Source organism: Salvelinus fontinalis, chromosome 9 (assembly GCF_029448725.1).
Source record: "Salvelinus fontinalis isolate EN_2023a chromosome 9, ASM2944872v1, whole genome shotgun sequence".
Classification (NCBI taxonomy): domain Eukaryota; kingdom Metazoa; phylum Chordata; class Actinopteri; order Salmoniformes; family Salmonidae; genus Salvelinus; species Salvelinus fontinalis.
Window position 1 is genome coordinate 24100830 of NC_074673.1, and position 23224 is coordinate 24124053.

The window sequence follows — 23224 nt, forward strand, 5'->3', positions numbered from 1 at the left end:
CCGCGGCCCTTGCAGAGCAAGGGGAACTACTACTTCAAGGTCTCAGAGCAAGTGACGTCACCGATTGAAAGGCTATTAGCGCGCACCACCGCTAACTAGCTAGCCATTTCACATCCGTTACATATGTATCAGCTGATGCAAACAAATGTCCCCTTTGGGGATTAATAAAGTAGGCTACTATATTATCTGAGCTTTTCCATAGATGTCTAAAATCAACCAATACTGTAAAGGTGCATAGGACCTGAACTAAAAAGTCCTCCATGATGTCATAGAGAAAGAAGCCTCTTGCTTTAACCTGTCTAACCCCTGCTCTGGAATTAGTGTCACCTTGACAATATTCTCAGTATCTTGAGCCTTGCAGAGAGGCATAAGGACATGATGAAACATTTTAGTTTAAATTCCTGAAACTGTTCTGTTGTTGGCAACACAGTATATAAACATGCATCATGAAACATCCAGAGATGTCCATTCACAGCTCTCAAACGTTGTCCAAAACGACTTCGCTTCTCCTCAACTCCAGCACCTTGCAGAGATACCGAACAAGCGCCGCATTGGCCTGCCCATCAGCTGGCGGTGCGGCAATAGCGACACCTACTGCCACTATAGACACAACTAGGAAGGAACATATTCTACATTAGCTACGTAAAATAAATAAATAAATAAATAAAACAATTTTTTTGGGGGGGGGGTAAAAAACAACAACAACTAAATACTCAATTAGTCTTTACTAGCGGAGTTTATTTTGCCATTAGTGTTCCGCATACAAAAAGTGTACACCTGCAATCGCGTTCAGTTCAGATTCAGGCTTCGCGTGCACTGAAATTGGCACCACGTTGTTCTTGTCTCGAGCTACTTGCCCAGAAGACGAAGATGTCTTCGACGGCTTCTATAGGCCTGCAGTTAAATTCTGCGGAAAGGAGAGGAGCACAACATGTTTAGAACGTACAGTAATACTGTTAGTAAGTAGCCATTGGTATGCATTAAAATTATTTGAGTAAATTATCTTAACTAAACATCTGGCTGGCTAGTAAAGCTATAGCCTACATGGTGCTTGTTTTAGGACAGCCCTACCGTTTTGGTCTTTTCGGGCATTGTATGCTTTCCAGCGTATTTTCTTGCTGCAAAAGGTCCCTCAAACTGATGTGATGATGGGGACAGTCTTCGACAGAAGGTGAGAGACAACGTTACTTTATCCAAAACCATGTCTAAAATGGAACACCTTAAATAATGGTGTCCGGGTTAAACAAAGAGAACGGGGTTGTCCGTGACAATTGAAAATACAGTGCATTCTTTGATCAATCTCCTGTAACTTCAAGGCAGAGTTGGTCAAAAAATGTAAACACAGCTAACGTTGCAACACTTGTCTCATTCGGTGTCAACTCTGCGCCTTATCTGCGCATGTTTTCAAATCATGAACTGCATCAGCTGTATCAGCCTCCATTCAAGTTGCTCTTAATTATTTTGCTTGGGTTGGGTAGTTAGCTTGCACTTTAAAATAAATTACACGAAACTAACTAAATGGTTTCTTGTTTTTTGTAAAGACAGTCAGAATATTAATTACACAATTATCCTACATAACATATGCTTACTTGTTATGTTTAGTGTACTTCAACATGTTCTGTATCACTTAAAGGGAAGAACTGAAAGGGGACCCACTGAGAAAGTGGGTGGGATATCTTAATTCAGAAGGAATAAACAGAGTTTGAACATGCTAAAACACCTTGAAATTTAAGGGTTGTGTAGCTACATAATAACTTAATTCATAAGCCACAACACATTCATGAGCAGTACACAACACAAGCATTTATGAAATAGGCTACCTATAAACTGCTGCAGTATAATAACATACTGTGATATAACTTTAACGGAAACTTGCAGGTTCTGAAGTAAGCATTTTGTAAATGCAGTCCTTATGTGCCCCTTAAATTTCAAGGTGTTTCAGCATGTTCAAACTCTATAATGTTAACCCATCCCACCCCCCCAAAAACCTATGATTGCCTTTCCTTGCAGTTGAGTGGTTCATAATTCCTTCTGAATGAAGATATCCCACCCACTTTCCCAGTGGGTCCCCTTTCAGTTCTTCCCATTCATTCAGAAACTTCAGAGCAAGCCGCATAACACACAGAACGCACACTCGCACACAGAGCTGGAGCAGGAGCAGGGAGACTCTCAAATGTGTTTTATCCCTACATGAGCTACCCTGTTGCATTCGTCTCAGAAGTTGACAAAAGACATTGACAAAATAATTGTGGACCAAGTATCCAGTGAAAGTCTCATCCCTCAATGGAAAAAACTCCAAGCCAAGACACAGAGGATAATCCTTATCTATGGTAAGAAGAACTAATATTTCACCACTTTGGGATTCTATATAGTCAGATGTTAGGAAAGGCAGAAGGGTCGTTCAACCAATTCGGTGCCTTTTGAGAAATGGAACTTGGTCCCCCAAAAATGTTTGATTTAACCTAATTCAAACATTCTGTCATAAAGGCACATGTTCAAAATCGTCAAAATACATGTTTTACCATCTGAATCAACGTTGTTTCCAAGTCATTTGAATTAAATGATGTTGAACCAATGTGAAATAGATGTTGAATTGGCGTCTGTGCCCAGTGGGTATTAAGTGCCAAAGAAAGTAACAGGGTTGACGATTTCATCTTAAATCAGCCCTAAATTCCCTTGTGACAGGGGGAATGGAAGATTATTGTGCGCAACAGTGAGTGGCAATTAAATCCAAGCTTCACCAAAAAATGTTATTGCTAGAACATTTGTAGCCTGTCTAACAATGTTATGGTCGACCCGTTCAGTTTTCCAACCCAAAACACCAGAAAATGTCCAAAAAGAGGAGAACCAGTTCACCTTCACTATGATTTGACTATTAGCTGTTCAATGTTTCTTTATTCAGATTCTCCATGTGGTCTATATTAAAGGGCACTTTTTAAAAATATATTAGGCTTTTACATTTTTTTCAAAAGGATGCAAAAGGCACCCATTTTGGGGAATGACCCAATGCTTACATATTTAGCATTTTATAAATGTTCTAGTCATAGGAAAACTGGTACATTTTCATGTCTCATCTGAGCATCTTGTTTGCTGCACGTTCCATGAATGTTATCATGAGACGTGGCATTGCAGTGGGGTTAACAGAAGGCCAGGCTGCCCACACCAAAGACAACCTGCAACCCAGGTGCTGCTTTAAGTGGAGATGCTGATGATAGCTCACCATGTCATAACTCCCCTACATGGAGACGGACATTCCATTTATTCCCCACATCATGACTAGACTTGTCTTAGTGGAGTTCTAAGGACCTAATGCATTTAGAACAGGGTTAGTCAGGCACAACATTTGTTTAAAACTTGGTTTTGATGTTTATTTTGATCACCATTAGCTGTTCTGTTATAATCACTTCTACTCTTCCTGGTGTCCACAAACTGTGTGCTATTCAAGGGTTTTCATTGTCCTTCACTTGATCCATTAATGACAAACTGTCAATCATTTGCTTGTTTCATTTGGTTGTGACACTTTGTTGTCTTACCTATTGAAAGAGACCATGTAATTTGGTTGCCAAGATTAACAATCATATTGTTTGACAGAAATGTACAACGTTATATGACCATCTATTCTGAAATCTTTTGTTTTTCCAGTTTCCAAAGAACCCCTTCCCTAAGACGCAAATGGAGGAAACGGTATGGAGGTTTGGACGGCAACAAATTACTGGAGCCAAATAAGGAGGAGGACATGAGAGGTAGGCTACATTGCAGGGACGTCTAATTGTGGGTATGAAACTGTTTCAGCGATGTTAACGATGTGGGTTTTTTCCCCCTGTGATTTTTGGCCTATGGGGCTTTTTATTGTGGGTGTTGCCTCAAAGTGCTATAATAAGGAGCTGAGTGGGATGGTGAAACTGAGGAAGATCTACTCTAACCAGACGTCGGTCATTAAAACAGAGCATGTGGACTGTTGTAGAGCCGACAACATGCGAGGAAAAGAAGGAGGCAAAATCAAGTCCAGATGTGTTGATGTGGATCTGGTTGTTTATCTGACAAAACAGTAAAATAATTTCCACACAAAAGCCAGTCAAAGTCCGAGTGTATTTATTATAACTTGTCTTATTAAAGAAATGAACATGCAACAGTGTATTTAACCTTTATATGCATGCATGACTGATATTTTCACAACACACATGTTGTTATACAGATGGTTGTAATAGTGTTCTCAGACAGGCTACTCCTCTCTTAACCCCATTCTTGGCTCAGGGGAAATGCTGTCTGCATTCCTCTGTCTGGGATGTTCCAGTCAAACAGTAAACAAGATACTGGAGACAAAAACTACAAATACAAAGTTTGTGTGTAGTTTTTATTGCTCACGTTTTGATGAGCAATAGCCAATGTTCCCAAACGCTGTGTTAAGATATGACATTGTACTAGATATGTCAGAATTGCTGATGTCAAACAGTATACTTGGAATGGCATTTATACTGCTCTTGTCTGTGTGGTAACATAATGAGTGTTTCACTTCTCTTCTCAAGAGTAAAACTTAAAAATAAAACCATTTAACCCTGTGTAGATTTCGATTTTATCTACTGTTGTTGGTATGTGCGGTGTGGTTAAGTTTTTTAAAAATGTTGTGGTTTGAGAGTTATTTCAGGAAGGGACTTGACCGGATGTGAAATATTGTTGAATTTTTTATTATTGTCAACTTCTGTGAGCAAGAACTTATAGTGAGTCAGGAAAATGCTGCTGTTTGTATCTTAAAGTGGACTCTGACAGTAAACAACTTTATAGTATCACATTACATTCAGGGCTTTTTGCATTTACACAATGCACATTTAATCATAATTTTGGGATACTATTATCATCGTCTTTGTTACAAAATTCTCCTCAACTCTTGTTGTGATAATAATAGACTATTCTGTGTTTTGTAAACATTTTTTGGAACCCTAAAAACATGGCTAATAAGATCAACAAATGTAATTTGGATTAAACTACACATGGATTAAACTAAACACCCTTGATTTTGTCATTCATGTCCTTTTCTTTGTAATTTGTTTTGCTTTAGAAAATGACGTGATGACAGAGGCCCATGAAGAGAGGAATCCTTTGCCAGTGAAAGGGGCTGAGAGCCAGGTACGTGCTGTGTCCTGCCTGAATCTGACACACAAACAACACGCCGATATCACTATTTCACACAACACACCCCTGAGTCACCCTAATACACCCACCTCACTAGATCATAGTGGGGGAGTTACCCACACTTTTGTCAAATAAGCCAAAGCAGCAAGATTTCTGCATTGTCATGGTCTTATTGGAATGTGGCCAGCTAAGGCATGGAATAAATCAAAGCAGAGGTTATTCAGAATCAAATTACAGTCTTTAATCTGAACAGTAAAATAAAGGGAGGATGAAGTGAAAAAGTACAGTAGATGGATGTTTTTTCAGCTTCTAAATAGAGTCAATGTCGGTGCAGAGGCCATTTAGAGACCCCAGTAGTAGTAATAAGTAATCGCTCCATGCTTTATCACTGCTGAAGCCCCCACACTGCCTTGGAAAGGTAACAATAAAAATGTACTTCACTGAAGAGCACCTGTGATTACTGAAAACATTAAAGGGATGTCTGGGGACAGTCAAATGAGGCTCGAAATGTTCATCCGATATGTGTGAATTTGAATATAGTAAAATGTGGTTATTATTTGTTGACTCACTGACTTTGAAATTCTTATCTTGTTACATTTTGGCATGGATAATGTCTTATAGCTTTGATTGAGGGTAAAATGGCTTATGTTGTGGCTAAACTCAAATATAACCAGTCTATAACTGCAGAATGCCACTTCCTGCTCTCTCAAAATCTGTCTGTGCATTTGTTTGTTTGTTGTTTTTCATTTCCTAAGGATACAGCTTCATCAGGGAATGTTCCATGTCCCATGCCAAGAAATTCCTTTCAGTGCCAGTCTCGGAGACCTGTCAACTTAGTGAGCCCTGGATCAACAGGTAAGGATAGTGATGAAGGTGTGAGGAGAAAAGTAGGTTTCCACTTCACATGTGAAGTGGAAGTACAAGAGACTATGCAGTTGTCTGCATTTCTTAGCATAACCCGCATAGTCAAATCCTCAAATACACAATACAGTCCATTTTATGTATCTCTTAAACTGATAGTGTCTATAGAAAATCAAAGGTATTAATCTTACATTTGTAACCCCCACCCGAACCACCCAACCACTAACCTCATTTGTACTCTTTTGTACCTATCTCTACAGGCCTGGCATCATTAGTTAGTAATGGAGCTCTGAGGCCCCCTCTGCCCCAGGCAGAGCAGGAGAGGCCTGTCACCACATCTCCCCAGCCCTGGCTCAGTGTGGGCAGGACAGAGACCACGCAGGGACACTCAAAGAGGAGGGCGTGAGTATTTCACAAATGATCCTGTACTCTTACATTGTCTTTACCAGTTATGTTCTTATTGGTTAACCATGCCCTCCTGTGGTGGATGAAATACATTATTTTCTTCCAGGGCTGCTGATGTTCTCTTTGACAGCTTTGCCTCTGATGAGAGAGTCGGCATGAACCAGTTTTTTGAGGTAGCTAGTAATTGCTATTGCCAGAGAGACTTGAACAAGAAGCAGCATCCACACAGATAAACTACAAAGACAAACAAAGAAAAAAATGTATACTACATTCTCTTCCTCCATAGACAGTGTGGAGCTCAGGCCTACACAGATCCGACCCCAGAATCAAGGACTGCTACTTCCATATGAGGAAACTGCAGGATGAGGATGGAACAGTAGACAGGAACACCTTTCAGAGGTGAGGTTAGAACTGCATTGCAATCATAGTTACTGGCCTACCGTGACGGAAAAGGATGGTTCCTCCACACAGAAAAGCCCTTTTTAACACTGGTTAAGATACTATGGGTCCAATTGCAACAAAACTCACATTTACAATTTAAAACAAAACAGCATGTGCAGAGTTGGGAAAATGGAGCCTTATAGAGCAGTGATATTCAAACTTTTCCAGCGTGGACCCCATTTCCTTCGCCAGCATTTCCGGGGACTCCATTTTTTTCCCACCAGAAATTCTGCCCACCCTATCCCACCCCAAATCTAATGACACCACCTTAAAATCATTACATTTTGATTTTCACATCAACAACAAAAATTTAATTCAATATATTTTCATCTCCTATCAAAATTTAAAAAACCAATAAATACATTTAGTCAATAAATGTTTTCTTCAAATTATCTTTCTCAAAAATGTTTCTATATTGTCCCATAAAATAATCTGTACTCTTAATATTTGGTTCCCCACTTAAAAAAGTAAATAAATATATATACTCGATTTTTGTTTTATTTACCGGCCCCACTGCAATTTGCCCCTGACTTTGAGTACACCCTGCTAGAGATAATGGAGACGTACACTTATGTTAAAAATACATACATTAGCCCAATCATGGACAGAACCAAAATACATAATCAACTACATTAAAGAAGCTGTTAGTCAGTCCAATTAAACTGGTTGTGTTCCTTGATCACGTTATGAAAGTGACTCTGATAAACAAGGTGTTATTTGAATTTCCCCCTAAGGTGTGTTACAGGCTTTGTGTCCCTCATTCTGAAAGCTCTACAGGGAAGGTTTGTCATCCCCGACTTTGCCACCTTCACCGACGAAACTCAAAAGTTGTTCATGAAATGTAAACAGCTGTCTTCAGTCAAGGTGAGGTACAATTTCATCTGGTGTTTTGAAGCCATGCTTCAAGAATGTGCCCCAAATTACTCTAGTCATGCAATAAAATGCTACCTTTGATATTGTAGGAAATAAAAACTTCTCTTGGCGTGGGTATGTGCTAAAACAATGCCTAAACAAACTAATTGTTTGTCTCAGCAGGAGAAGGATAGTAGAGACAGTGCAAAATGGGGAGTCTCAGTCTGTACGGTTGATGGTCAGAGGTATCGTAAAACCAATGTCACTATGTTTTATGTCATCAACATCACTGGGGACTATATAGAGCAGTCCTTTTAATTTGATTAACAAGACCATCGGAGAATCCTTTTTTTGGAAGTTAATCTTCTTGTCCTGCCTTGTCTGTGGTCTTTTAGGCTGTCTTTAGGCGACTGGGCCGAATCCTGTGTTCTGGGGGAAGTATCCTGGCCTCTGGTTTATGGCATTGCAATAGACCAGCTCGGAGTGGACAACGTACACAGATATGTGGGCATGGAAGAGTTCTCAAAATATGACTCTCCTTTCACCCTCACCAAACAAGGTACAGTAAAACACGTATCTACTTATTTCTGCTTGCAAGACTTTGGGTATTACATCCATGGAGCCATGAAGTCCACTTATATGCAATCCAGTAAGCAAAGTATTTTGTATTATTATTTTATGTAACCTTTATTTAAGTATGCATGGCTTGTGATGTTAATAGAGTCCTTGGGATGCGTTTTTTAATCATGTAAAAACAAATATTTTACACAGGAGTTCCTCACAGTCCGCTCATTGAGACAGGCGCCATTATTACCACATCTTTGTTACAGGTAATATAGACACACTCCCTCACCAATGGCTTTTTGCATTAAAATATAATGCCAATACATTTTCAAGTGATGTTAAATGTAATTTGATGTTTTTGTACAGTTGGCTGCTAGTCTTGGTGCAGAGGAGGAGGAAAAGTATGAATCTGTAAGTAAGGCAGAAGACAAAAAAAAATATGTTTTTAATCCTTATGTTTATGTTTACAATATATTTTTTTTAACTTTCAAGTCACAAATACTATGGTGTGACCAATGCCATCTTTATATCATCTCCGCAGGTCTTGAATGCTGTCAAAAGACTTTGCAATAAGGAACATGCAAACTTAAACTGCACAAGGTATTTAGCAATTTATGGAATTTATTTATATATTTTACAAACAAACTAACTTGTTAACAATAGATTGATTATTACCAAAGTTTAATATCTCTCGTTCTTAGCAATTTGCTAAATTTTTGTATTGATGTCTTTTTTTGTCCCTGCTGACCTGTCATGTCTGTCTGTCATACAGTTACCAGAGCTTGAGAAAGGACAGCATCAGACTTCATGCCTTATCTTTTTACCTTCAAGAAAAGAAAGTAAGTAATTTCTTCCACGTCAAACTTTTAAATACAATAATAGGTAGTAATACAAATGTTTTTTTTGTGAACACTTGATAGATGTAATTCTCTATTCTTACTGTTTTAGCCCTGAAAATGTTCACTATCTTATTTTGGCAGTGCTTTCCGGAGACCGTTGACATAAATGCCACGTTGGATTTAATGCTGCAGGTAAATGTTTGACCATTTCATTTCCATAGTTAGATACTTTGATATAGATTGAAATGTTTCTGATGCATTTTTATTGTGTGTCAGTGTGCCTCCACAGAAGTCACGTGCGAATCAGGGGCAGCCATGGCAGCCTCGTTAGCCAATGGGGGGCTCTGCCCTCTGTCAGGTGACCAGGTGCTGTCGCCCTCGGCTACAAAGAGTATGCTCTCCATGATGCAAGTGGCGGGAATGAACGACTACTCCAGAATATTCCATTTTAAGGTTAGTTTGTTTGCATTCTCAAAACAATCATTGAAATTCCAGGTGGTGGGTACATCACCGGGGCCAAGCTTCCTGCCATCCAGGACCTATATACTAGGCGCTGTCAGAGGAAGGCATAAAAAATTGTCAACGACTCCAGTCACCCAAGTTATAGACTGTTCTCTCTGCTACCGCACGGCAAGCGGTACCAGAGCGCCAAGTCTAGGTCCAAAAGGCTCCTTAACAGCCTACCCACAAGCCATAAGACCGCTGAACAATTAATCAAATGACCACCTGGACTATTTACATTGACCCCCCCCCCGACTAACCTGTACCCCGGCACTTTGACTCGGTACTGGTACCCCCTGTATATAGCCTCGTTATTGTTATTTTATTGTGTTACTTTTTGTGACAGTTTTTACTTTAGTTTATTTTGTAAATATTTTATTCACTATTTTTCTTGAACTGCATTGTTGGTTAAGGGCTTGTAAGTAAGCATTTCACTGTAAGGTCTACACCTGTTGTATTCGGTGCATGTGACAAATACAATTTGATTTGGTGCTAGGGTCTGGTGTAGTGGTAACATAAATTCCCCGGTCCCACTACTCAGTTTTTGTGCTGTATCTTTCTTTGCTGTACATTTATGTTAACTTCTGTCACGAGAGTATTAGATGAGAAAATACACTACACGTGTCATAGGCTTGAAGCAGTGAGATGAAAGAGCATTTTTGGGCAAGTAAAGCAAATTTAGCCATTCATTTAATCTCATACTTTCTTGTCTTACTTATGTATTTTAATGAATGCTTTGAAACCTCCCATTGGCAGGAGCTTACCGGAACTGAGTACCGGCACCTCAAATGTTCTCCTGCTTGAGCTCCTGCATCTCTTAACAAATATTAGTTCAAAAGTATTGTGGCACTCATGCATCTAAATATAAACAGTTCCCGGCACCCAAAATGAGTACCGGTACCTATTTCAGTCCAAGTTAAGCACTGGTTAATGATAATCAATGTTATGTTTTGCAGACGTTGTAGGAGTAAGTGACATATGTAGGTAGATATCACACTATTAAACAATAGATAGGTAAATAGTATAAGAAGGTAGATGTGAGTGTGTTTGCCATTCTGGTAAATACAGGAAACCAAAGATTAGCAGATGATGTAGTAGTAACATAAAATACATGGATAACATATAAATATTAAAGATAGCTGAACATTAAAGTAACAAACCACATGGTAACATAGATCATGAGACCGTGGTAATGGAAATCTACTAAGGGACGTTCTGACCCTCTGACCCTTGTAGATTCTCCATTATGCTGTCAGACAGATAGGCGCTTAAAGAAATTGGACACTAGACACACAGTCTGCTGATTCTTTAAAGAGATACACATGTCAGAGAAATATGTGTTTAGGGCACTTAGACCCACTAGAAATATAGTCTACTCATTCCACTAGAAAAGCATACATACCAGAGAAATATGCCTGAGATGGCTGGACACTAATGAACAAGAAACACATAGTCTGCTGATTCCATTTGAGTGAAACTGACCAGACACATAGACGCCTATAAGCAATTGGATGCCCTAGAGAGGGGGGGGGGGCACAAAGAGTGCATTGATTTAGTGGTAAAGGGAGGGTCCGGCCACCATTATAAACTGATTGAAGGCAGATGGTGGGGAATGACGTCATAGGGGACGGACAATACTATGTGGGTATAAATATAAAGGACTGGACTTCTGAGGGGGGGGTTCCGCGGTGGGGGTTCCGCGGACATTCCAGATGGCTGTACAATTGTAATAAAGAGCATGATTGAATTTACAAGTTCTGATAAAGCGTTATATTTCTGAGATGATTTTCCACGACATATTTTGGCGAGCTTGCCAGGAGCTGATAGGGACTGGGACGTTCTTGGCTGATGATGGGTTCTTTGGACAATCTAACAAACAAGGGTGGCCGCCCAACTAGACGGTAAGCAAGTTCTTACAATGGTTGAAATGTTTGTGTAAGATTGCTTCAGAGATACTGTCTCAGCGAGAGGAGCGCCACGTAAGTCTCTCTTTCAAATTTCCTAAAATGAAACCAGTAAATACAAAAGAACTTTTAAATTCAATGAATTTGCATGTATGTGTAATTTGGGGAATTGTATTAAATATAAATGCATGTGCATGTATAGAGAATGAGTGAATAGGCGATGTGAACTTTGCTTGTGTTGGGTGTTTAGTGGAGCATGCGCTCGTTCTGATTAGACCGTTCGAATGTGTAGCTTAAATGATGTGCTTGTTTGTGCCATCTGGCTGAGATGGCTGGCTATAATGTGGGACAGCCCATACGGTAAAAACAGATAATGTAGGTAGAAAATCCTGTGATACTTCTTCAATAAAATTAGTAGAAGGAATGCTTGGACAGGTTACTTATGAATAACGGCTCTAAAGATAACAGAGAACTGCATGAATAAGTAGTTAGAAAGCCACGATACCGCTCGTTAAAAAAGGAACATTTTTAAAGAGGTCTGATTGGGTGGATATTTAGTAAATAAATACTTCATGGATACCGCCTCAGAACGGGGGACTGTACGGATGAATATTTAGAAGGCAGGAAAAACGTTAGCCCGATTGTGCGGCGTTCAACTGCAAAAGTAGCTTATAAATATTAGGTTGTAGGAAAACGTTAGCCCGATTGTGCGGCGTTCAACTGCAAAAGTAGCTTATAAATATTAGGTTGTAGGAAAACGTTAGCCCGATTGTGCGGCGTTCAACTGCAAAAGTAGCTTATAAATATTAGGTTGTAGAAAAAACGTTTGCCCGATTGTGCGGCGTTCAACTGCAAAAGTAGTTAATACGGTCGAAACATAAATCAGTAGTTAAATAAATATTTCATGGTTAACGCTCTGAAAGGAGGACTGTACGGATGAATATTTAGGACGTTTGCCCGATTGTGCGGCGTTCAAATGCAAAAGAAATCCTGCGAATAAAAAACCGCTCTGTCTAGCTAACAGGGTTTTTTAATTCAGTAGGTCACGCCACAATACTAATCAAATAAAAGAAGAAAATATCAGTATTGGGGGTTGGGTAGGATATGAAGACAAGCTGATCCGATTAGACAGTAGTCTCTCGTCATATCGTAGAAATCCTATTAGCCTAGGCTTATGTTGAACAAAGGGATTAAGTCAATAAAGAAAGAACTGAGTTGTTTTGAGGTAAAAACAAAAGGATGAATGATAATGTTGTAAGAAATGAGTAGATCTGTGTAGAGATAGAACATTAGGAAGAAAGAAAGGACAGGTTGGGTTGTGTGTGTGTGTCTGTGGTAGGAAGAGGCATGCGCAAGCCTCTCTGATAGTTAACTGAGTGTAATTTGAGAAGGAGAGTGCAGTTAACTGCTATTAGGCAGATGGAATGAAATTAAGGAACATCGAAGTAAAATAAGTTATAATCAAGGATAAAAACACTGATGTGATAAAGTAATAAGCGACCATAGTAGAATACTAAAAAAGGTGTTAAAATAAATAACCATAAAGATAATAAAAGAGGATTAAACCAAATAGTGTGTAACAAGACAGAAAGTAGAATCGTCGATAAATTGAAATTGTACTATAAAGTTAAAAACGAATCTAGGTTAGTTAAGATAAATAGTGATAAATAGTGAAATTCAGGACAGATTAAGGATTCACGAACGGTGTAACAAAGGAAGAGGAAAAAACAGGCCGTCGATCACTCTGTACCCACAGAGACTGCGGTCTAAAAATAGCCTGAAGGACAGAGACCAAAATATGAGAGGTTTGTTTCACTAAAACCGTGAATCGGGAATTAAACAGTAAAATGGGATAAAAGACAATGAAATAATAAGAATATAGATAAGAGGTAAGAAAGTATAGACAAAATAAATTAATAAAGGTAAACGTAAGACGTTAGATAGAGATCGTAAAGGAGCGGGCAGTGGACTGGTGTGACTCAGTTGGTAGAGCATGGTGCTTGCAACACCAGGGTTGAGGGTTAAATTCCCATGGGGGACCAGGATGAATATGTATGAACTTTCCAATTTGTAAGTCGCTCTGGATAAGAGCATTTGCTAAATGACTTAAATGTAATGTAAATGTAATCATAAAATTGATTAGAATTATAAAATGAATAAATAATAATATCTGTAATGGGAAAAACACAGTGATATTTGAAGTATTGTATTAGAATAAGACATTAAGTCATCTGTAGTATTCAGAAATAATGTCTGTACTATATAGAGCTTGGTTTGAGAAGAGAAATTAAGTGATGGGACAAATGCATTTTTAATTGGAAAGGGGATTCGCTCTACCTTGGAAAAATAGTAAATAAAAGGTGTATAATACATGGGAGTATTTAGAAAAAATAAATAAATAATTAGTGGCATGACAACAAAATGACTGTTTCCATAGAATAGGGAGAGAAGGACACTATTACCTGATGAACAGGATAAATAGGACAAGGGAATTAAACAGTCACATGGGACCAAAATGTGAAGCTCGATTTGCAGGCGTTCTGATGTCAACATTCTATCATCAGAAAATACATTGCGATGGGGGTGTGTGTGTGGTTCCTCTAATCCTCACAGACGTGCGGGTGATTGGCAGAACTATTGACAAGATCTAAGAACCAATAAGAAAATAGCTCTCTGTTCTGGATATAGGTATATCGGGTATGAGAAAAATTAGTGTAATGTGACATTAGAACTTAGTGCGGTAGAAGGAAATGTCGCTATACAAGAGTATATATCCTTGTCAAAATAACAAACAACTAATCGGTTTGAGGTTAGTGAGAATGGAATTTTTACTTGGCGGTGTGTAGTCTCTGAGGGAACAATGAGTGTTTCATAGAGATTGCAGTTTATATGTGGTCAAGAAGAAGTATTAGATCACGTTTGACTTGACATCTAGTAAAGTAACGATGGAATATTAATTGTTAGACATTATATACCACAATTCTCTGGAACTGTTAAAGACGCTTTAGAATAAAATCTATGGATAAGTAAAATTATTGGTTTGCTGACTAAAAGGTAACATTGTGAATATTAACGATATGTACACTTTCTTTTCCAGAAAGAATAAGGGAAAAAAAGGGTTTTCAATCTTCTCTGGTCAACAATGTCATTGGAGACTAATTAACTGCTTTCCACAGTAATTAAAGTCAGCCGCTTTAAAAATAAAAATATCTGGATAAGGCTAAAACATGGAGTTCTGGATGAGTGAGTCCAGTTCGTTTGCTATTATTAGCTTATGGTTCACTAGTGAGTACACCATGTACTGGGAATGAATATGCATTAGTAGATATATTGGAAGGGTTTTTTCCAATTCAGTTTCAAATTGGGTATGCAAAAGGATGAACATGTTTTTGAAAAATGTATTTAAGTTGCTCCTAAAGAAAGGGGGAGTGGAAACATATTAATGGTGTCAAAATGCCCTGAATCCTAGGAATTTCCTGTGAAAGACTGATCACCTTTTACTAGAAATTGTTGGAACAGGTGGGATTTACTTATAAAATGTTTAAGACACCAGACTCTATTCAAACTGTATAATTACTTTGAAAATCTATTATGTCTCTGGGAAAATTATGAAGAGTTGTACCCTTAAATTGAATAAGTTATTCGAATAGGTTTATTTTAATTTTTATTTTTGATATAACATGGGTTCATGGGTAAAACTATCAGTTCCTTGGGGTTATGGTCTTTGGGGAAATACACAAATGTGTTTTGTTCATTATGCATATAAAAAGTGTTGAAAGTTATTCCAACGGGTTTATTGGAGTGTGGGTTTGTGAGGGTTTTTGTTGATAAATACATCATCTGTAATTCATCTGAGAGAACACTGGTGGAATAAGGGAGTTATCATAAGAAGGTGACGTCAGAATGCTTTAAGGCATGGGAGAGAATATTACCACAAGTGGGTGTGGAGATCAAACCCACCCTAACCGACTGAACAGTGAGGGACAACTGTGTCTGATGACCTGTGAACTGTATCTAAAAAAGACATGCTGAAATGACATTATATTTGTTGGGAGAATAATGACTTAAAGTTATTGGGGTACTGATTTTTTATTATCAGGCCATTCATGAGAGAAACTGAGACAAAAGGGCTATTGGAAAATAGATAATACTGGTATTTAAAGTGTTTAGTATAAATGTTCATTATTAAAGGGATGTTGTGTATTGAATAGATAAGGTCAAATTTGAGTTAAAGTAAACACTAAGGACTGTTATCCTGAATATTGGGTTGGAAAATGTATTTAAGAAATAACTGTTTAGTTATTTAGATATAGAACTGTTTAAATTTAATAGGCCTAGGGAAGCTCTGGAAACTAATCCTGAGACAAGGTGGTTGACAAAACTTACAGAATATTAGATTAAAGGTTTTTTATTTTTTGTTTTATAATGTCATTGGAATTGGAATGATAAAATCTAATGTTTAATTGAATAAAAATATAGTATGTTGTGCGATGATACCCAAGAATGAAGAAGAAAGAGACCAATAATAACAGGGGCATAGAATGAAACAGATGGACGTTTTTCTCCAGGTTTAATTACATTACGAATAGTGGAAATTTATTGCAAATGTGTAATTATTATAAAAAAATTATTATTATTATATTTTTTTTTTTCTCTTTTTCTCGTTTGGTCAATTTATTTTTGTTTTGAGGAACATAAGGTTGTGTATATGTTCCTGAGGAGGGACTGATTGATATAAATGATATATAAATTGACTTAAGGATGTATTAAACAATGGCTGCTATGGGTTAGGGGACTCATAAATGAAGGTAATGGTAGTGAAGGGGTGTTATTTGTAGAAACTATGTATAATAATAGAGATAATTCACAGAAAAGGAAAGACAGCTGACTGTGTAAAATATAGGGAAAATTCTAAAGTAAATAGAACAATTCACATATCTAAAGATATGGTAAAAAGAATAAGTGGTGGCATTTTGAACACTAGAGCAAAAGTTTAAGAAACTTATGACTTAGTTTTGTGAGGATTGGATATTCTTCCAACTGGAAGACACTTGACTGAGTACATGTTATTTTACAGCAGTTGCCGTAGGGACCATCATTTAACTATCATTATGAATATTTCTGTGGCAGGAGGCCAGGTATTTGAGGCAGAATGGTTACATAGGGCTGTTATTAAAAATTAAGATTTAGTGATCTTGCTAATGTTGTCAGGAAATAACCCATGTGTAAGTGTGTATGTCCTCAGGAAAAAACAGCCAGAAATGGAAGGGCTTGGGCTGCATTCTGGAGACTGAGTGTACATCAAGATACACCAGGCTGGTGGTATACTTCTTACAACACTGCAGTGGTAAAGTTCTTCTTGTCTCTCTTTGGTGGGTGCATAAGTTTCACGAGAAATAAGGTCCAGCTGAATAATGGGTGAGCTTGAAAACACCATGACAGAGGATGTGGAATCAGAGAGAGAAAGAGAGAGAGATTAGATTCCACTATAGACATACTGGGTTGAGTTTGGAGGCTACTTGTTTTATTTATAATACATCATGGGAAAGAGAATGGATGATAGGATATTATACTCTAAACAAACATGTTAAAGGGATTGATATGAAAGCATATACAGTGTTGAATTAATTCAAGAAGAGAGAATGTTAATTGTAGGTTATGCACATGATTATCAGTTGAAATGGAGTAGATGGGAAACTAAGTAAAAATGACATGATTTGGGAACACCTCTCAGAACCTGGGGCCGAAAGGGGAAGACTGGGTGGAAGCATGAGGAAGCTTTTTAGGGCTTTTATTTTTGTGGAGTCCAGCAGAAAAGTATCCTGGAGGCATAGAGTCAGGTAAAGAGAGAGTGGGAATTGTCATGGTCTCAGATTTCAGTTTGCATGAATATATTTATGCATAACACATAACATTGTCAATGCTGTTATGTTTTGTCTGTTGTTTTCCAAGTCTTATGTTTAGGAAACCAGAAGGAGAGGGGTTCGCCAGCTTCAGCTGGAATGTCTGTTTGTTGTGTGATGAGTGATGGAAGTAAGAGGATGTATGGTGCAATCATAGAACAGAGGCCATAAGTCTCTAAGTATGAATGCTTCACAGAAAGTAGGCAGAAACCTGAACCAGGATGAGAGATTCTGCGTCTGATGATCCAAGGGGACCAGAAGGACCTCTCCCAGTGATACCAGGAGATCTAGTCCACGTTGGAGGGATCCGGAGGAAGTGGGATCAACCGAGGAGAGATGGACCCTATGAGGTGGCCAAAGCAACAAGAACGGCCGTCCAAGTGAAAAGAAGCCAGACGTGGTACCATCTGAACCACTGCACATGAGTCCCAACAGAGAGAAGGATACAACCACATAGAGATGAGGACACAGAGGATGCTGATTCACCAGGAGGGAGCCTGGAGGGAGCAGGAGCAGCGGAAACGATTGAGACGCCAGGGAGGAGCCAAGAAAACAGCAAATCAAGTGAAAGCCAAAATATGACACGTGCACCGACTAATGCACCCAGAAGAGGAGGAGAGGCCTCACAAGGAACAGAATAAGAACGTTTCTTCCCTAAAATTGAAACTCTTCCAGATGGAAGTTAAGTCCGGCCTGAGGAGGGAGCCTCAGGTGAAGAAAGAGGAGGAAAAGTCCCGCAAGCTGAAGAAAATGGGGATTACCCTACAATTGACTTTTAAACTGTTGAATGGCCTCCTTTACAGACAATTGATGTTAGAACAACAAAAGAATAATGACATTGACATAACAGAAGTAACAGTGAATGCTAGAATAGAAACAACAGACTAATGCACAATCAAGATGTATGGTGGGAGCAGGAAGAGAAGAATGGAATCAGCCAAACAATCCAAAAAGACTGACAAGGTTAGAATCTATGTTCCACCTCAATTTATAACAGAAGTAGGAGAACTGAAGTTTCTCAATCATAAGGATCAAACCCTTATCGGAGATTGCACTCTGTGGATGGACATATCACCAAACAAAGGGACAAGTCATTTGGGATCCGAAAGGATGTGACCTGACATTAATCAAAGAAAAAGACGAGAGGGTGCTCATCATGAATCAGATTGAACCAGTTGAAGGTGAAGAATTAATAGTTGAAATAACAAGAACAACAGTGACCGAAGGGAGTAGCACCACTGTCATTAAGGTTGATTCTACCCCTGCACATGAACAGGAAGAACCTGTGACAACAACAAGGGTGGCGGCTGCTGTGACGACCACAGTAGCTATCACTAGATGACATCGACTGCCCTTACCAAGCAGACCACCGTGCCACAAAGCAACCTGAGACATCTGAGTCAGGAGAGTTTTTTACTGACAATTGGAACTTTCTGATAAACTCTAATGATCTACTTCAAGATAAGAACATTGAAAAAGCAACAGAATTAGATATATCAGAATCAGAACCACTCAAGGACACCACATGAGAAGAAGTAGTGAAGAAGGAGTGATACGAATGGGCTAAGTATATGGCAAACAGACACAGAATGGATAATTGTATTTTGTGAAGAAAATCACCTTTGTCTGATCTTTTAATAGTCTCTGAACCAGCATCATGTAAAAACTGTGTAAGTTGGGAAAAATGACTATTGTACCAATAGAAAGTATTCTTTCCCTTGTGTGACATAAAATGTAGGATTGTTCTGGTTAAGGACTAGGGGAAAAATTATGTTGAATGAGACCATGCTGGGAGACAATGATTGTGCTGCCTATAACATTAGAACTGAATTAAATGTACCTTAATTAGATAGAGGTACCGTGGTTAAAGGAAAATATGAATGTTGTTACAGACACCACACTGAAGGAATTGATGTAGGAAACACCACTGTACAATGTGATACTATTTTGGTATTAGAGAACGTGGGAGTTCGTAAAAGTAATGATAAAGGGTTGATTATGAATAGAAAAGGGTTGTGTAGTTACATAACTCAGGTTACGCCATCTCTTACTATGTTGAAAATTCAAGACAGAGGTATTGCTGATAGTTTCTGGATGTGTGGGAAAAACTAACTGTTGAATGTATTGTCTGATGGATGGATTGGTCCTTGTGCCTTAGTTAGAGCAATTAAATAGGTTACTATTATTGAATCACTCCATGATGACTATGTTAAACCTAGAGTTAAAAGGGTTTATGATAAGGATCCTGAGGTATACCTTAATGCAATTGGACTGCTTAGAGGTCTACCTAGGGATTTCAAGGCCAGAGATGAGGTTAAATCAGGATTTGAATCTATATTTCTGTGGATAATACCAAATAAGAACTTAAAGTGGGGATTCATGTTTGCTAGGATGACCATCATGTTGGGAGGAGGGTTGTTGGCTTTGGGTATTGCATTTTGTTGTGTTATACCCCTGGTAAAGTCAATTGTGGTTTAGACAACAGTTAAATAGATGTCTGTAAGGAGAGATGACCCTCCTGTGGTGATTGATCCTGTACCGGGAAGCCCAGGCAATTATACCAATAAGTATGGAAAGCCTTGCAATGCAGTTGGAGGACCTCTTGACTGCCCCTTTGGTAAACCTAACTGTCTCTATGAAGTGATTGGGGGGGTGGTCATGCGTGTCACGATTTTCGTAAGGATGGTTTCCATGTATATGTTAAATTACCCAGTTCAGATTAATGTTTACTCATACATGTCCACAAAAAGTGTAATTTGCGTCACAATTTCAAGTGGTGTACAAAAATTCATGAGGATGGTCATTATCATCACCTAGAACCTTTTTTCTGTCAAAGTGTCAAAGAAGAGATTGTCTTATATGTAAGGATGAGGACTGTGGTCTTATGTAAAGGGGTTTTAGCATATCTATTTTGCCTAATGCTTTGTGTTCTTTGTAACCTTAGGCAGGGATTCATACTACATGCTCATTGCTTCATCAAAATATAATGGTTGATTATTAGTATTTTTTATTTTAACTAGATCTTTCATTCCTATTTTATGTTATTAATTGGAGATGTTTGGTCTAGTTGGGTTTTGTAAGAATATTATGTTTCAATTGGATCTTTTCTTCCTGTCTGTGTTTATGTATTGGAGATGTTTGGTACAAGTGATTTGTAAGCTTTATTTTGATAATGTTTTAGTCAATTGTTGGTATTGATATCTACTCTCTATATGTCATTTTTAATATGGTTTTTGAGGTTATTTACCCTCAAGAGGAGGGATTATGTAGGAGTAAGTGACATATGTAGGTAGATATCACACTATTAAACAATAGATAGGTAAATAGTATAAGAAGGTAGATGTGAGTGTGTTTGCCATTCTGGTAAATACAGGAAACCAAAGATTAGCAGATGATGTAGTAGTAACATAAAATACATGGATAACATATAAATATTAAAGATAGCTGAACATTAAAGTAACAAACCACATGGTAACATAGATCATGAGACCGTGGTAATGGAAATCTACTAAGGGACGTTCTGACCCTCTGACCCTTGTAGATTCTCCATTATGCTGTCAGACAGATAGGCGCTTAAAGAAATTGGACACTAGACACACAGTCTGCTGATTCTTTAAAGAGATACACATGTCAGAGAAATATGTGTTTAGGGCACTTAGACCCACTAGAAATATAGTCTACTCATTCCACTAGAAAAGCATACATACCAGAGAAATATGCCTGAGATGGCTGGACACTAATGAACAAGAAACACATAGTCTGCTGATTCCATTTGAGTGAAACTGACCAGACACATAGACGCCTATAAGCAATTGGATGCCCTAGAGAGGGGGGGGGGGCACAAAGAGTGCATTGATTTAGTGGTAAAGGGAGGGTCCGGCCACCATTATAAACTGATTGAAGGCAGATGGTGGGGAATGACGTCATAGGGGACGGACAATACTATGTGGGTATAAATATAAAGGACTGGACTTCTGAGGGGGGGGTTCCGCGGTGGGGGTTCCGCGGACATTCCAGATGGCTGTACAATTGTAATAAAGAGCATGATTGAATTTACAAGTTCTGATAAAGCGTTATATTTCTGAGATGATTTTCCACGACAACGTCTGCACCAGCCAAGTCCAGTAAATCAGGAGTTATGCTGGCAGTTGTCCCAGGAGTTCTAGGCCTGCTGTGCTGGTCACCTGACCTAGATTCCTTTGGAAACTGCTGGAAGGCTGTACACTTCTGTGAGGTTGTGAAACCATCACAACTCTCTAACAATTTCCTTTTATAGCATAATTGTGGTTTGTTCTTCCTTGCTTTTCATTGATTTATTTCATTTTGTTTGTTTTTAAGGAACTCATATCAACATTCCAGCTACACAGTTTTGACATTCGAACACCATTCAGACAGGTGCTTACATACAGGCAATGGAAAGCAGAGTCTGAGGTCAGTATTTGAGGCCATCTACACAACAACACTTTGCATCTGTAAGAGCTGTTTGAAAAAGAAAGCATGAAATGTAGCCTGTTTTCGTGGGATGGAGCTTTGGCATTTCCATGGTGAGGCAACCATGTGGCAAATTAGTTAATATACCAATTAAAAAGAGAGTTCTAAACCCCTCTGTCAATAACAGCTAGTTTTCATTTTTCCCATCTCCAGTTAGACCACTCCCAGCCAGTCCTAGCAAAGCTATTTTTTTTACCATTTTAATTGAAAACAATCACAGTAAGGTAATTCATTGTTACGTATAAATTATTTGATATTGAGATAAAAATGCCTGCATTGGACCTTTTAACGATGAATCAAACTCACTGTCAAGGTTTATCCCAGGGATATTTGAGAAATGAAGTGTTTTTCTTTTTTTCTTTCTACATCCTTCTTATTTGACAGGGTTATCAGATCATGAACATCTTACTGGCTGCCTTCAAAGGTGACATACAATCCTTGCGAAGGTAGGGTTGCCCTAACTAGAATGTATTTTTCTCGCATACATTAGAACAGAATTTTTTTTTTTGATACGCCATGAGACACTGTATTTTTAAAAACATTATAATCTTCTAAATGTACACACTTGATCATCTGTTTCTTGCCAGGTACTTCCTGTCTGGGGCTGACGTGAATGCCGTGGACTACGACGGGAGGTCCGCTCTACATGTGGCTGCCTCCGAGGGTCACTCTGAGGTCATCCGGTTCCTGGTGGAGAACACAGGCACCAACTACTCCCTCAAGGACAGGTAAAAACTAAGAAGGCTGCATCTCAATAGTTCAATTGCTACCTCCCTATGTCTTCTGCCGTGAGCTGAAAAGGCAGGACTGGTGAAAGCTAGAGTGCTACGCGATGGACCTTATACTAGGAATTTGGTTTTACCTGTCCAGTTCTTTCACCAGTGCAGATGAGGGAAAGGACACGAGGAGTGAAAGCTCCCATAGGCTATTGAGGCTTTAAGTTTATACAGCAGACTTATAACCTCACACTTTTGTGGCATGTTCTCTTGACAGATGGGGTAACACACCCATGCAGGAGGCTATGAGACACAGCCATGGACCTGCAGCCCAACTACTCAAGAAATATGAAGAGCAGCCAGTGACTCCGTGAGCAGTAAAGGCACATACAGGATCAACAGTTGGCGCTAAACAGAAGTTTGTCTCTCAATTATTTTCCAATACATGTGGAAATGTGTTGTAATTCCTATACGTTAATAAACTTTCTGTGATGTAAAACAGCTGCAGCCTTTAGGGTGTTTTGTTTTCCTTTTTCCTGGTAGTTAATTTATGTAATTGGTTGACTAGATAATCCACATTAATTCGTTTTAATCGTTGAATATACAGTAGCAGCCTA

At 38.6% G+C, this 23224-nt stretch overlaps 1 protein-coding gene and 1 long non-coding RNA gene across 7 annotated transcripts; one reads left to right on the forward strand and one right to left on the reverse strand.

Annotated features, from left to right (window-relative positions):
* Window positions 1-717: 717 nt before the first annotated feature.
* LOC129862301 (uncharacterized) lies at window positions 718-1162 on the reverse strand. Its single transcript, XR_008760748.1, has 2 exons — window positions 1072-1162; window positions 718-907 (listed from the first exon to the last, which is right to left on the reverse strand). It is a non-coding gene; the product is annotated as an uncharacterized LOC129862301 (long non-coding RNA).
* Window positions 904-23108, forward strand: glsl (glutaminase like). Of its 6 annotated transcripts, none has more exons than XM_055933796.1 (22): window positions 904-1171; window positions 2078-2330; window positions 3643-3743; window positions 5057-5124; window positions 5886-5985; window positions 6252-6393; window positions 6503-6569; window positions 6683-6795; window positions 7572-7701; window positions 7870-7934; window positions 8085-8248; window positions 8461-8519; window positions 8620-8664; window positions 8795-8853; window positions 9026-9092; window positions 9234-9284; window positions 9369-9545; window positions 21503-21634; window positions 21739-21831; window positions 22276-22337; window positions 22479-22619; window positions 22885-23108. In XM_055933796.1, the coding sequence occupies exons 2-22, from the start codon at window positions 2284-2286 to the stop codon at window positions 22979-22981; spliced, it is 1980 nt and encodes a 659-aa protein (XP_055789771.1). In that variant the 5' UTR covers window positions 904-1171; window positions 2078-2283; the 3' UTR covers window positions 22982-23108. The 6 variants fall into 6 exon arrangements, with proteins under 6 accessions (XP_055789771.1, XP_055789772.1, XP_055789773.1 ...); XM_055933797.1 differs by having other exon boundaries at window positions 2196-2330; XM_055933798.1 differs by having other exon boundaries at window positions 2219-2330.
* The last annotated feature ends 116 nt before the right edge of the window (window positions 23109-23224 follow it).

Bases quoted from the DNA above. Each gene is read 5' to 3' on its own strand.
- glsl (XM_055933796.1), top strand. From the start codon at position 2,284: ATGGAAAAAACTCCAAGCCAAGACACAGAGGATAATCCTTATCTATG. The intron at 9,093-9,233 runs GTAAGTAATTTC...TTATTTTGGCAG, and splicing joins TTTACCTTCAAGAAAAGAAA to TGCTTTCCGGAGACCGTTGA. The intron at 22,620-22,884 runs GTAAAAACTAAG...TTCTCTTGACAG, and splicing joins AACTACTCCCTCAAGGACAG to ATGGGGTAACACACCCATGC.